Source organism: Helianthus annuus, chromosome 17, assembly GCF_002127325.2.
Source record: "Helianthus annuus cultivar XRQ/B chromosome 17, HanXRQr2.0-SUNRISE, whole genome shotgun sequence".
Classification (NCBI taxonomy): Eukaryota; Viridiplantae; Streptophyta; class Magnoliopsida; order Asterales; family Asteraceae; genus Helianthus; species Helianthus annuus.
Window position 1 is genome coordinate 171,349,844 of NC_035449.2, and position 14,907 is coordinate 171,364,750.

The 14,907-nt window shown below is 37.3% G+C and overlaps 1 protein-coding gene and 2 long non-coding RNA genes across 10 annotated transcripts in view; 2 read left to right on the forward strand and 1 right to left on the reverse strand.

The window, feature by feature from the left end:
• Positions 1-210: 210 nt before the first annotated feature.
• The window catches only part of LOC110920881, a 67,565-nt gene continuing 52,868 nt past the window's right edge, over positions 211-14,907 (forward strand). The window contains exons 1-2 of one of the 3 annotated variants that reach the window (XR_002581954.2): positions 211-562; positions 1,637-1,857. This is a non-coding gene — a long non-coding RNA (uncharacterized LOC110920881). The remainder of the gene's footprint in view (positions 563-1,636; positions 1,858-14,907) is intronic. The other 2 variants (XR_004886012.1, XR_002581956.2) reach the window with 2 other exon arrangements.
• On the forward strand, positions 3,307-7,716 carry LOC110920878 (protodermal factor 1). The gene is made up of 6 exons (XM_022165096.2): positions 3,307-3,476; positions 3,978-4,025; positions 4,311-4,400; positions 4,509-4,550; positions 5,814-6,576; positions 7,208-7,716. The coding sequence occupies exons 1-6, from the start codon at positions 3,332-3,334 to the stop codon at positions 7,539-7,541; spliced, it is 1,422 nt and encodes a 473-aa protein (XP_022020788.2). The 5' UTR covers positions 3,307-3,331; the 3' UTR covers positions 7,542-7,716.
• Positions 6,832-10,017, reverse strand: LOC110920879. 6 transcript variants are annotated; one of them, XR_004886017.1, is made up of 4 exons: positions 9,859-10,017; positions 9,553-9,733; positions 8,678-9,426; positions 6,832-7,038 (listed from the first exon to the last, which is right to left on the reverse strand). It is a non-coding gene; the product is annotated as an uncharacterized LOC110920879 (long non-coding RNA). The 6 variants fall into 6 exon arrangements; XR_004886016.1 differs by lacking the exon at positions 6,832-7,038 and adding an exon at positions 7,706-8,045; XR_004886014.1 differs by lacking the exon at positions 6,832-7,038 and adding an exon at positions 7,706-8,323.

A 14,907-nucleotide genomic window follows, 5' to 3' on the forward strand; every position in this document is an offset into this window, starting at 1 on the left:
GTTATTGGGATTTCTCCTTTTATAGAAAATATAGATAGATTATGTCGGGCATTAATTACACAATGATAATAAAAGATGGTCAAATTATAACAGATTTTTTTTTAAAACTAAATCAAACCTAGCTAATTATTAATCTCTTATTAATCTCTTATTAATAAGCAAACGAAATGAATAGTGTCAAACAAGCTTATTGGGCCACAGATAAACAAATGTGTGGCATGTAATGCTTATGACATGATTTTTTCACACACACGTGTTGAGGGGGCTTCTTCCCCAAATTCCTCACCTCTCACTCACATTTTCCAGATTCTAAAAGATACTGAGAAAACCGGAGGAGAGAGAGGGTGGGGGGAGATCGGAGAAGAGATGGGAGAGAGAGACGGTGGAGATCAGAGAAGAGATGGGAGAGAGACACGGGGTAGGTTGCTGCCACGCCTCCAGCGGCAACGAGGGTGGTTAAACCATCGGAATCAGGGTCTGCCGCACATGGGTCACCAGCGACGACATGGGGTTCCGGTGATGAACCAGGAGCTCCAGTTAAGACTGTGAGGTGCGATTTCAGGTGACTTGAGTTTCTTTTTTTGGGTTTAACCGCAAATTGATGTTGTGGTTGTTTTTCAGTCTGAATTTTACTTTTAGATATGTTCTTTTTATATACATACCGGTAGTATATGGTGGAATGATTTTTTTTGGTTATTTGAGTTTCTACTTCACTGTAGATTAAACATGTGCTTGTAGTATGCATAGGCTACTAAGATTTGTATGCTCATATGCTGTTTTATTTACTCAATATGTTGGCTTACATTGATCTCAGTATCTGAGCATGTATATTGTCCTGTTTGTACAACAAATCATGTATGTTAAAACAACAATTGTAATGCAGATCATGGTGCATGTGGCGATTTATTTGCACAATTAATCTCTTATAATAGGCAAAGGAAATGAGAAGTGAATGTGCTGTTGTTGTTGCTGCGTGATTGGGCCTATTTGGCGGTGTTAGCATCATCATGGTTCCCAACACCGCCAAACACACATCCATAACCTCTTCTTCTCTGTATTGAGAGAGAGAGAGAGAGAGAGAGAGATTGGAATGAGATTGACGACAATGGTGGGATCCGGTCGATGACAAAGGGTTTTAGGGTTTGGAGGAGTGTCAGCAAACGAGGATAACATAGATGCTGATGATGGTTTTGATTCTCGATTTCCAGCCAAATTAAGGTTCCGGCGAGGTTGGCGGTGGTGCATCCGGCCAATTTCTAGGGTTTCCGTGGTTATCCTAAAAGTCATACTGATTGCATATCAGTTATCACACCGCACTCACTATTCAAACCCACCAACCACCAAAATCTTCAAAAATTTCAATGGAGCTTTAACAATGGTAATTGATAATTCGTTTTAGGGTTACCATTTTGCTAACCTGTACGGTCAGACTTAGAATGGCATATCGTATATATTGTCTTTGCATTCAATCAGGTTCTGTTGTTGATCAGTTCCTAAAGGTTGAACAACTAGGGTTTTTAGCAAATAACTGATACTTTTTTTTTTTTTTTTGGTTTTTAGGATTAAACATGGAAAACTATCCCCAAAATGAGGCAGATTATTAAGTTATTAATTACCGTTTGTGGTTGTTTTTCAGGTCTGATTCAAGGGTGTTTTCTTTGGGTTGTTTGGGCAAACTAGCAGATAAGGATGATAAGTTGCCGGGAGTGTACAATGGTTACTTGATTGTTAAATGTTAAGTTCAGTCTTATCGCATTGGATTTTAGGGGGTTTCGCAACGGCATTTGAGGCCATTATCTTTATTTGGTCCACATCGTCATTCTCATAGAACAAAAAAGGGACAACATGTGAACACATGTAAAATTTCTAATTCAACGTCAATTTGGTACTATCTTTAGATAGGAACAAAAGATCATGCTTCATTGTAAGCCAATGGACCTGGGCCCGAATTCTTTTTTTTTTTTTTTTAATCAATTACGGCAGTAGTATATAAACATATAGGAATAGTTTTTCCATAAAGTTGTCACTTGGTGTAGTGGAAACCATGCTTCATTGTAAGCCAATGGACCTGGGTCCGAATCCTAGCTACCCTATTTGTTTTTATACTTGTTAAATTTACAAGCCTGATTCCTACTTGCTGTGAAGTGTATGCAATTGGTGCAGCAAGTTTGAGTAGAAGTGTTATGTTCATGCAATTGGTACAACTTAGTTATAGGTTGAGTATAATGAAAATTTTTAAAGATCTCAACATAATGTAAACAAAACTACAGCGATTTGGGATTTTGTGGCTTCACGAAGCAGGTGCCAAAGGAATTTTTTTATCAGCCTAAATGGTCTCTTTAAGACACACTTACAGTACAGGGGAACATAAAAATGGAAGTAGCTCCTTCATTCAATCATGCAGGTAGCTATTTGGGTCATATTAAGGTGACAAAATAACTTGGTAATCAAACAGAAGGAACCTAATCTGGAAGGGGCGAAAGAACAGATTAGACACTTGGGTCAGGAGTTGAGCAAAAGGAATTAAATGTCTCATGGTCCCAATGGTGTAGGATGGATTCAAGTATGGGTCAGTAATGTTTGTGGTGTTTTGTAATTGATATACTGCACTTGGTGTGGTCTAACATTGTAAGCCCAAGATTTAATAAACTTTGTTAAAAATTGGATGTGAAGTTTTATATTCGTATAAAATGGTCTTTCGATTTGAGTTATAAAATGAACTTTTTATTTTGGCTTTTTACCGGAGTTGGCACTACGAAACCAAATTGATATTCATTTCTATATGTTTCAATACACGTAAACAATGTGACAACATCGTTTTGATACATCACGACTTTATTTTTTGCGTTTCTCTTTCGTTTGCTATACTAGCTGCGAGTACCGTATTGATGTCATCATGAACCAAAAACACGGTGCACTAGATCGGTGACATGCGACGCTTTTCCGCCGCAAAGCGCGGATGGCAAAAACTAGTTAATATAATTGAAGATATTGAGTAACAAAAGTCAACTCTAAGTTCTAAAAACCTCTAAATTTGAAGCTTATGAGAAAAGAAGTCAATCCTAATTAATAAAAATTGAAGATTAAATGTATAGATATGTACACATATTTTTGTTGTATTAATAATTGAAACAATGTCAAAACCTTTGGTTAAACTTGTGAGAAGTATATAGTGAGCAATCAATAGCATCTTAAATGCAGGCAACAAAGAATCAACAACCACATACCTCATTTGCTTTAATTTACTATATTACCATACCTCCATCTTTCTTTTTTGCTATATATATGACTTAAATCATAACCATTCCCCACACCATTTCTTGACTCAAAAATGGGGACAACCAAAAACCTACAAACTTGTTTTCTTTTATGGGTATTTGCTGCTGGTTTCTGTGCTGCTTCTTCAAGCTTTCAAGATGAGAAAAACATCTACTTTTACTATACTCCATACGCAGATGCTTCTCCTCCTTCCATTGGTATAAATTTTAACTTCTGAATGATGATAGTTTATTCTTTGTGATTTTTTTTTATAGAATGTTATGCATCCTTTTGTTGATTCTTGATTTATGGGATTTGTTTGTAACGTAGTTTCTTAGGGTGAAGAGAGTGGTTACCTATTTGGAATAGGTAAACTCCTCATTCACCCAATCAGACAGTGTCACGTCAATTCACCTAAACTGTTTACCTAATGCTTAAAAACGTTGGTGGTGGTTTACCTAATGGGGTTTAGGTAAACTATTTAAGAAAAAAAAGAAAAATGTGTGATTAATTGAGAAGTAATAGACCCCACAACACATCCATCTCTCTCCCCTTTCCCTCCCTCTCACCGAGTCGGTAAAGATTCAATTCGGTAAAGTTGCTCGGTAAAAAGTTTAGAAAGTTTAGAGATTTTGTGTGATGAATTTTATGAAAGTGGTTTCTGTAACATTTTAATGTACCCTTTTGCTATATTATTGATTTGTGGAATTTGTTTGCAGTTTCTTATCAAAATCCACCGCCTGCTCATGCAAATGATCCACGAGTTGGTACGTAAAAGTTTAAAGATTTTGACTGATGAGTCTAGTAAAATTAAAATTCTTTTTTCTTTCGTATTTTAGCAAAAATATAAGTGTTTCTAAGAGGTTTTTGGATTTTGTTTCTAGTGATATTAACGTGGCAAGTAAACATTTTTGAATATGTTCACATGGCAAAACTAAACCAAAAAGTTCACAAATTTTTAGTGATGATTTTGTTTTGGCTTTTTCTTTTTTTTTGGTAAGACTTTAATTTGGCATTCTTCTAATACCTGATTTATTTTTGTTTGTTTACAGTTTCTTACCAAAATCCACCACCAGCTCATGCAAATAATCCACCCTCTTACCAAAATCCACCACCAGCTCATGCAAATGATCCACCCGCAGGTGTGTGTGAACGTATGTTTATTTGTTTGTAAAATCTGACATACGTTTTTTTATGATTCTTTAATTTATGGTTTTTTATTTATTTTTTTTTGTAACGTCTGTTTGCAGTTTCAAATCCACCGCCAGCTCATGCAGATAATCCTCCCCCAGGTAAAAGTTTATAAAAATATTATGTCATAAAATTTGTAAAATTTGTGTGTTCTTTTAACAGTAGAGTATTCTACTTCTAAATACTCTTATACCTTGTTATTTTTTTAGAGTAAACTGCCATTTTGGTCCCTGAGGTTTGGCCAGTTTTGCCACTTTAGTTCAAAATGTCAAATTTTTTGTATCTGGGTCCCTGCGGTTTCATTTTGTTGTCATTTTGGTCCAAAAGTGAAATCAGACCAGATTCCCAAAATTAAACCCTCAAGTTTTGTCCTTTTCCACAGGGGTAATCTTGTCATTTTTCTTTTTATTATAACTGATTATTAATTAAAAATAATAAAACTAAATTAATCAACCTCCACACCATCTTCCCCGAATATACCCTAACACAAACCCTAATCGTATAAATTTTGCCCCAAATTGAAATTGCATTCAACTGGTCAATCACAAACCCCATATCTATCTATAAAAATCAACGACCACATAACATATTCCGTAATTAAAATCAAATCAAGATCCAATCAATCAAGTCTTACTCAAATCATCCACATCAGTCTCCTCTTTTGATTAAACACACTCGAGAAATTAACCGACAAATCCGCATACATGGCCACAATCTATGAAACATTATTATTAATCTCTTGAATCAGGGCAACATTCGACACCATACTTTCATGATTCTTCAATCGGTGATTCTCGTTAACCTGTTGGATCAATACCCGGTTCCGTTCCAATACAGATTGCACTTCACAGAAGCTGTCGGTGAAGGTGGTCCACAGGGCCTGAGATTCCCCGCTGTTCTTTTCTTCTTCGTCGGAGAGTCCATTGTTGTAGTTGTGATGGTCGTTTACGGTGGAAGATGGTGGTTGAGGGTTTGATCGTTCGTCCATTGTTGATTCAACGTCGGAGGAGGAATTGAGGGTCGTCATTTAGGGTTTGTGTTAGGGTATATTTGGGGAAGATGATGTGATTTTATAGGGTAAGGTTGATTTATTTAATTTTATTATTTTTAATTAATAATCAGTTATAATAAAACAAAAATGACAAAATTACCCCTGTGGAAAAGGACAAAACTTGAGGGTTCAATTTGGGGAATCGGGCCTGATTTCACTTTTGGACCAAAATGGCAATAAAAATGAAACCACAGGGACCCAGATACAAAAAGTTTGAGATTTGGACTAAAGTGGCAAAACTGGCCAAACCTCAAGGACCAAAATGGCAGTTTACTCTTTTTTTTATTATTGATTTACGGTGGTTTGTTTGCAGTTTCATACCAAAATCCACCGCCGGATCAATCAAACAACCCACCGTCAGGCGGCGGCAACACACCACCGGTTGATCATACACCACCTCACCACCACCACCATGAAGACAAACCACCAACTAACTGTGGAACACCACTACCACCATCACCATCACCACCACCACCACCACCATCACCATCACCACAACCACCATCACCACCATCATCACCATCACCATCACCACCACCACCACCATCACCATCAACACCACCACCATCACCACCATCACCACCATCATCACCATCACCACCATCACCACCACCACCATCATCACCATCAACACCACCACCATCATCTAATGCCTATGGTGACCCCACTCCACCACCTCCCAGCGGAGGAAATTCCCCTAGTGGCACTCCTCCATCACCAACCGGTTGCAAAGATCCGTCAAATTCTACTCTTGTTAGACCTGTAGCAGCACCCTCCCCAAGTGAGCATCACAACCGTTCCCCACCACCACAATCTGGATACCACTACTACCCTCCACCTTCTACAACCACCCCACCGTCCACTCCTCCTACTGACTCTCCGTCCACCACTCCTTACTACATCACCCCACCGCCACACCCCAAGCACACCACTCCACTGCCACACCCCAAGCGCACCACTCCACCATCTCACCCCAGATCACCCACCACCCCACGGTCTACCCCTCCTTCGCCTGGTGACGTGTTCCGATCACCTCCGTTTTTCCCAAATATACCATTCTTTGGTGGCACATGCGAGTAAGTCAATCATTATATCGTTTATAGTGTACAAACTCCTGTTATACGTGGGCAGGTAAGTGAACCAAGGGCGTTATTGGTTTACTGGTCGGACCAGATTTAGTACACGATGAAGCGATACGTTATTAAAAAAATTGAAATATAAATATATAACGATTTTTGAGATAAAATATAAATATACTAGCTTTTTTTGAGTTTTGAGGTCAAAAGAAAAAAAAATAGAGTTTAAAATAGTAAATTAATGGTTTAATGATATTTTGAAAAAAAAAACAAAAAAAGTATTAAAAAAGTTGAATTCCCACCGACCACCTCAATCCGGTTTTTGGTGTCGGTTCAAATGAAAACAGTTCAAATACAGATAGTCGGACTACTGGTGATTTGGGATCATACCTCTTCATTTTGAGAAAAAAAAAAAAAATCATTGGTGAAATATCCATGTCTGTCTTGGCCTGGATGAGGTCCCTGAAAAACATACACATTTAAGTAGGTAATTTTTTTATAAAATTCAAATGATATCACAAGCCAAAATTTAAAACAATATTGGTACTTAAAAGGGACAAAATTTATTAATTTTACACCTGAAAGTGCAAACTCTAACCATATCCTATATTATGAATCATTACACATACAGTTTCTGGAGGACACACCCAAACTTGATCCCAGATCTATGCAACTGGTGGCGTAGCACATTCGGCCCACTCTTGGGGCTAGGCAGCATTCCCGGGTTCGGCTCAGACATGAGCTTTCAGAACGCACTTTCAAACACCAGAACCGATGGCATTGGTGCACTTTACCGTGAAGGAACAGCTTCTTTACTCAACTCTATGGTAAACCCGAACTTCCCGTTCGCAACCAACGATGTGGTAGAAAGTTTCGTGGCTGCACTAGTCTCGAATCAGGCGGCAGCGGCCCAAGCCCACCTTTTCAAGCTAGCCAATGAGGGTCAACTCCAGCCAAGAGTCTAGTTACCAACTGCATTGATCTTTGTCTATTTCATATAAACTTTTATTTATTGTTTGTAGGGGGATATTTTTGATAATTAGCCGCTACGATATATGATGTTCTGCACCATGTTTACATGGATTATCAGAAGTTTTGGATAAAATGATGAATTTATGAGATTATGACTGTTGTTGACCATGGTCAAAGTATTTATGAAAGTAATGTGAAGTAACAGAAGTGGAGTTTAAAGGCATTAAAGAAGGGTTGGTTATAGCATACGTACTAGTACTGTAGCAAACGTAAATGCTTTGGTACTCACTTTTGAAGCAACAAATTAACTCATGTACCCAATGATCTAAAATGGCTGGCATAAAATTCAAATATTGGGACACTTTTTGTTCTTAACCTCTTGGATTAGTAACTTGATGTCGGGTTTCCACGCATCTGGGAGAGCCAAGGGGCTGGCAGCGGTCGAGTAGTCAACCTTGGTCACAGCGCCCGGTGTCACGGTGGTTGGCACGTCGTTTCTTGCCGTTAAAAAAAAGTAACTAACTCAATGCGTGTAACACATTTCATCCACCCACGATCATAGAGATTACCAGAATTAAAATTGAAATTTTAAACTCTTAATAAGTAGCAGAGTTCAGTACCAACTCTGTTCAAACTTCAAACCCTAAACCCATGGAATCTCACATTATTTATCCTTTTCGAAAGCAATTTGTTCATTCATATTTCAACAATTATAAATCAACAAAACAAATATTCGACAGATCTGCAAGCAGTTCTTTTAGTCGTTTTATTGAACCTGAAATGTAACTCATATGTTAAAAAATACAATATGAATGAATTTGGCCCATTTCCTGTTTAGTTAGTCATTTAAGCTTAACCAATTTGGCCAATCAAAAATAAATATAACCCAAATCAATTTGCTTATAAACGGTTAAAATGGGTTGCGGTTTGACCTATTATTTTTTCTTTTTGATTTTTTTATTCTAACTTTTGAACATGTCAGCAGGTCGACCTGTTTAATAAAATGGGTTAAACGTGTTGACCCAAATACAACACGTTTAATTAACAGGATTAAGCTTGTCAACCAAAATATGACATGTTTATTAAATGGTTAATCACACATTCACACATAAAGATCATTCATACTTACTCCTTTCATGCAGCTGAGGCTGCTTCAATTTTTTCAAGCTAGCTCACAATCTCACTTTTAGCACATATTATCCAATCTTTCATGCAGCAACTGCAAAAACACAAGAATGATACAAGTACGTGACAATGTAAACTCCTATAAAACATGTTAAAATATAGTTGTCCAAAACTTTTCAGAATCAGAGAAACCTCCTCCTCACTTGGTGGTTCAAGAATTTATTAAGGAGAAAAGAAATGTTCAATTTTTCTAGCCAAATACAACCAGGGTGTTAGTATTATAAAATACACATCAATAATCATAAGAACCATGTAATATAATTCTTATCTATCGGTATCAGATGACCAATTCCAATCTTGCCTTTAGTTCAAGAGAAAGCTAAAAAGATGCATATATAAAACAAATGATTCAGTGTCTACGCATGCATTTCAAGAAAAAAAATAAACGCTGTAGCTATTCTTACCATAGGTATTGCAATACCTTCCAAAGCTTGATTGTAAAGAAGAACATCACCGAATTCATTGGATCTCTAACCATATCAGAGTCATAGTACACCGATGAGATTAATTGGGACTTATTTAAGTTAATTGTGTATACCTTTTGCCTAACTCCAAGATAGATATGCTTTCATCAAGCTTGCTAGTCACGACATCAAACCAGATATATGAGCCCAATCACTACAGGTCTTTAGCCATATCCTCCTATCTTGAGATCTCCAAGAAAAAGAATGAACCTTCAGGACTTCTGAAGAGCTAATTCCAAGTAATCAAAAGCAACACCTAATCAAACTTTAGTGAAAGAACGGGTGGCACATTCTATTTAATAAAATATAAATTCATTGATACAAAGAAGCAATAAGAAAAAGGTTTGAGTCACACCAACTTCTTTCAAAACATCTCCTCGGGATTTCCAGCTTCTATGGCTCCTTCAAACCATTCGTGGAGACCTGGAGCTTCTAGAACTTGCTACAACACAGCTTCAACAGGCAACTGCAATCCAAATAACTTCATCGTACGCCTTAAAAAATCGAGCCTCATCAGGCATGTACTTGAAGATGATCTAAATAGGATCAAACTCAAAGAAAATAATCGATGAAAGACAGAAGAAATCGATGAAATCGAACGAAATCATCCATGAAAGACACAAGAAATCATAGCAAAATAAGAATAGATACATTGACTTACCAGATGTTAGTGAAATCGGAAGAGATAGTGGTGGATTTTCTTGATCAGCGGTGGCTCGGATTAGAGTTCGTGAAGGAAAAAAATGAGGCGAGTGAGGGATTTAGGTTTATTAGGAGAAGATTTAAGGTTTTTTTAGAAGAGAGAGTAAAGGAGATGGAACCCGGGCGGGAAAAGGGAAGAAAGGAGGCCCTAATTTAGTGACATATGGTCCAAATAACTTTCATTTATTATATATAACTAGCAGTAAGATCCGTGTGTAAACACGGATCGTTTCTTAGAAAACCACGCATAACACATATTGACAGAGAGTAAAAAAATAATTAGTCCAGACTTACAAAATTGATATAAATTAATGATCAATAGGTTTATTCAACAGCAATTCCATTATGTTGATAGCAAACCACTGTTGTCTATTAACTGTTAAAAACTTCTGTTGCTTTTCAACAGACTTTCCTAAGAACTGTCATCCATTATCTCCAACAGAGCTTGCCAGATGGAGAGATAGTAACTATCAGATGTTAGTCAACCCATGTTAAAAAGGTCAGTCAACAGAAATTACAAAGGTTAGTAAACAGATATTAAGAGAATAATGTTATTAACAACATGTGTTCTCAGGATAGGCTTAATGCAGAGCAAGTATCAGATGCTTTCAAAAAGTTGTATTGCTTTCCAACAAACATTTCCTAACAACAGATCCTCCATTATACCCAACAGACGTTGCCAGGTTGACAGAAGTCTAGTATCATCATAGATTTTGTAAAACTTCTTTGTAAACCACATTAGTAGTGGTTGTACAGACTCGTTTTTCTTTATCACAAATCAAAATTTTCAACCCCTTCCTACTTTTTACTCTAGATATAGCAACATAGAGCTGGCCATGGCTAAACACTGGACGTGGAAGATATAAACCAACACGCTCCAATGATTGTCCTTGACTTTTATTTATTGTCATAGCAAAACACAGTGAAAGTGGGAATTGTCTTCGAGAAATCTTCACTGGTATTCTTTTATCAGAAGGTGTCATCTTCAGTCTTGATATCAAAGTATGATGACCTATATTAGTCCTTGTGATAATTTTTGCTTCAATCACACCTTTTCCGAGCCTCGTGACTTGTAAACGTGTACCATTACACAATCCATTTGCCTGGTCAATGTTTCTGAGTAACATCACTCGAGCACTAAGTTTCAGTACTAATTTATGGTTAGGTAAACCAGATAAACGAAGATTGTTTAACACATCAGGAAGAAACAATGCCATATTAACTATTAAGCTCTGATTCTTCCTCCGATTGACATAAACTATCTGAACTAAAATAAACCTTTTCTTCACCAGGCAGACTCTCTAACAACTCTTAGTTGGAGCAAGAATCGCTCTTTGTTGGAAATACGTTAAATCCCACAAAAACTTATTCATGTCCGGATATATAAATGAAATGAGAGAAGAAATAGGATTGACTTGGTCATGAATAAGTAAATCATCTGGTATTTCAATATCAATCTCACCATCATTTTCTTCACCAAGCAGACCATCACCAAGCTTTAAAATCCATTCTCCAAGTTCCTTTATTTCTTTCAAATCTGCTTCCTGACAACCAACTCTTAATCTCATATTCTCAGTTAGCTTTAGTACTTGACAGTGCCGCCATATATACGAAGAATTCAAAGAAGCATCGACTATCATTGTTCTGGTACCTTTAGGGATGACCGGAAGAATTTGTCTAAAATCACCACCAAATAGAATTACCTTTCCCCCAAACGGCTTGGGTTGCATGTTCGGTTGACTGGTACGTGATATGTCTCTCATTGTTCTATCAAGAGCCTCGAAACAATGCTTGTGAGTCATAGGTGCTTCATCCCAAATAATCAATGTTGCTCTTTTAATTAAATCACCTAACTCAGTATTAGGCTCTATCGAACATATTGAATTCTCATTAATGTTGATTGGAATTACAAACCTTGAATGAGCAGTTCTACCACCATCCAGCAAAAGTGAAGCAATTCCACTGGATGCAACATTCAATACAACTTCACCTTTTGATCGTAATGCAGCTGAGAATATCTTCCAAAGAAACGTCTTTCCAGTTCCACCACAACCATATACAAAAAACACACCTCCATCGCTTTTTTCAATCGCTTCCATAACAATTTTATATATCCTTTCCTGTTTGGCAGATAAACACTTTACATAACCATCATGTTCCCTTTGAAGAGCTAGTCTGTCATACGATAATTCTTTCATTATCAATCGACTGTTCGACGATGAAACATAATTGTCCGGAACACTTGGCATATCATCAAAATTTCTCACTGTACTTCCATTGGTAAGTAGTAACTTTTCAATTTCAGATAGACAGATATTTTCAAGTTCTTCTTGTTGAAGATCCAAATCTAAAACAAATGTTGAAAAAAGTATTAGTTTTTTCCCAATAGCAGAGCTATTACATAATTTTAATGTAGTTGTATATAACTTTAATAAAATAATCACATTACCTGCAATACCAGTTATCTTTCGTTGCTAATACAGAATGTCTTCACATAACAGGGACTTCGTTTCTGACCAAAAAACACCAGGACGAGATATCGAATTTGACAGCAAAAACATTACCAAAAAAGTCCTCAATCTCTGGTTGACCATGTGCTAGCTTATTTGACAACATTAACATATTCTTTATCATCATCCAACAGTCCCCGTGCAAAACATGTATCTTTAAATGTTTGAAAAACCTGCCCATCAACTGTTTTTATATCTTCAAAACAGGTTGGTCCCTTAATATGTGATGTGCGTGAAGTGTGATATATTTTTGATGTATATTTTAAGCCCTTTACACTTTTTAGCCAAGTTTTAAATTTATAAAACACGATATTTACTAACACTAAACACACATATGGGCAAGTGCACCCATCGTGAGCGTAGTATAGTGTTGGTAAGATACCGAGGTCGTGCAAGGACACAAGAGCTTTTAATACCGATTTATCCTCAACGTCTAATCAAATCAAAAAGTTAGAAAAAATGTTTTAAACTAGAAAAATAAAACTAACTAAAATGCTGAAAAATAAAAACAGATAGACAAGATGAATCACTTGGATCCGACTCGCCTTTAGTGTAACCTTTTATTATTTCCGCACTTTTGCACTTTTTAAGAGATTATCTTAGTTATTGTAGTAGGCCTCTCTTTTGAAGGTGACGTTACCCTCAACCCAGTAGTTTGAGTCAGCAAGGATACAATCCTAAAGGGTCGGATTATCGAAAGATAATTAATTAAGTTATTAATGCATAATGTGGTAGACCCCTCTTTTGAAGGTGACGTTACCCTCGGCTAAGTAGTCTGAGTCAGCAGGGATACAGTCCTAAGTAGCCGGGTTAAAGTTTTAATAGTAGTTTACATATGAGGGGATCAAAGAGTTTGGACCCCCGCCATCCAATACCATTAGGCATTGAAGGAGGTCCTACTAAAGTTGACCCAGGTCCTTGCAGGATCTATACACTGAACAATGGCAAGACTCTTACCAAACCATTCCCTTAACCCCCGACCAGGTAGCTAACATATCTCCATATAGACCGTGGAGATATGAACGGTGAAAATCTTTTATTTTATATAGACAGTAAAATAATGCCAAGACACCACGGAAAATGATAAGGAAGAATCACCTTCAACATATAAAACTAATTATTAAAGTTACTAATACATAACCGAATAAAAAGTGCGAAAAGATTAAAAATAAAAAGTATTACACTAAATGCTTGTCTTTACCAAGTGATGTAAGAGACTTAGGCAAACATGGCCTTTGATTGTCAAGAACTCTTACGATCAATCTTGGATCCCGAGACGACTCACACACTCTATGATGGACGATGGATGATGGTGGTGGATGATGGTGTTGTGGTGGTGGTGGAGTGTGGGTGAAGTGTGAGAGAGGTGGTGTGCCAAGGGATGATTTGCAAATGAGCCAAGCACCCCTATTTATAGCCTGAACAGAAGCTCGGGCACGGCCCCGTGTCCATCCCTCTTCTCTTTCTTCATTAATTGCAGTTTGTCTGCATTAGTTGACCACGCTCGCGTGTCCGCTGGGCACGACCCCGTGTGCAGAAGTGTATCTGTACTATCAAGATTTCCTCAGATTCTGCAAATCTTAGAGTTGACCACGGACCCGTGTCCGTTGGGCACGCCCCCGTGGTGGGTGATAGAATCTTCTACAACTTTGTCTTTTCTGCTGACACTTGGGCACGCCCCCGTGCTTATTGAGCACGGGGCGTGTTCAGCCTTCTGTTCTCTTGTTTTGCTTGGGAAGATGCTGTCGGGAGGTCGGGCATGCCACGTTTGTTCCTTTTCTTGTATTTATGTTAGATTTAGCTGCCTTTTTGCTTCTTTTGTTCATTTGAGCTCATTTAATCCTGAAAATACAAAAGGAAGACAAAAACACACTTTTTCCAACATTAGTACTAAAAAAAGATTAGTTTTATGCCACAATTGATGTAATTTATATGTTGCATTTTGTGCACATCAAATACCCCCACACTTGAATCTTTGCTTGTCCTCAAGCAAAACTCTTTATAATGTGGCTTTACACTCCCAAATGGAACGGGTAGAAGAGAAGGTTTTGGGCTAGAGTGTCGGTATTCCAAGATTTTTATTAGGTTCTATTTTTATTTTATTTACAATCCTATTCGTCATGATTTATTTTAAACATTTCATAAGATAAATTACTTATTAGGGCATAACATGCCTTTTTAAAATTCCATTTATATACAAGTTCACATACCTCACGGGGGATCACTCAACACTCGGCCGAAGATGTATTTTAGTGAATCACTCGAGAGCGGCATGGAACTTACTCCTACCATAAGCTTCCCAAGCAATCAATCCGCCTCCTTTTTAACTATATACCTTTGTAAATATCAAGAGGACTTTTCGGGGTGAAGGGTTAGGCTTGGGATAAAGGTAGGTGGTTGGGTTAGTGGTTAGTAGAAAAAGGGCGAAAGGCGTAAAAAGCATCGGTTTTCATAAGACTTTTTATTTTTTCATAACTTTTTATTTTGATGAAGCATTT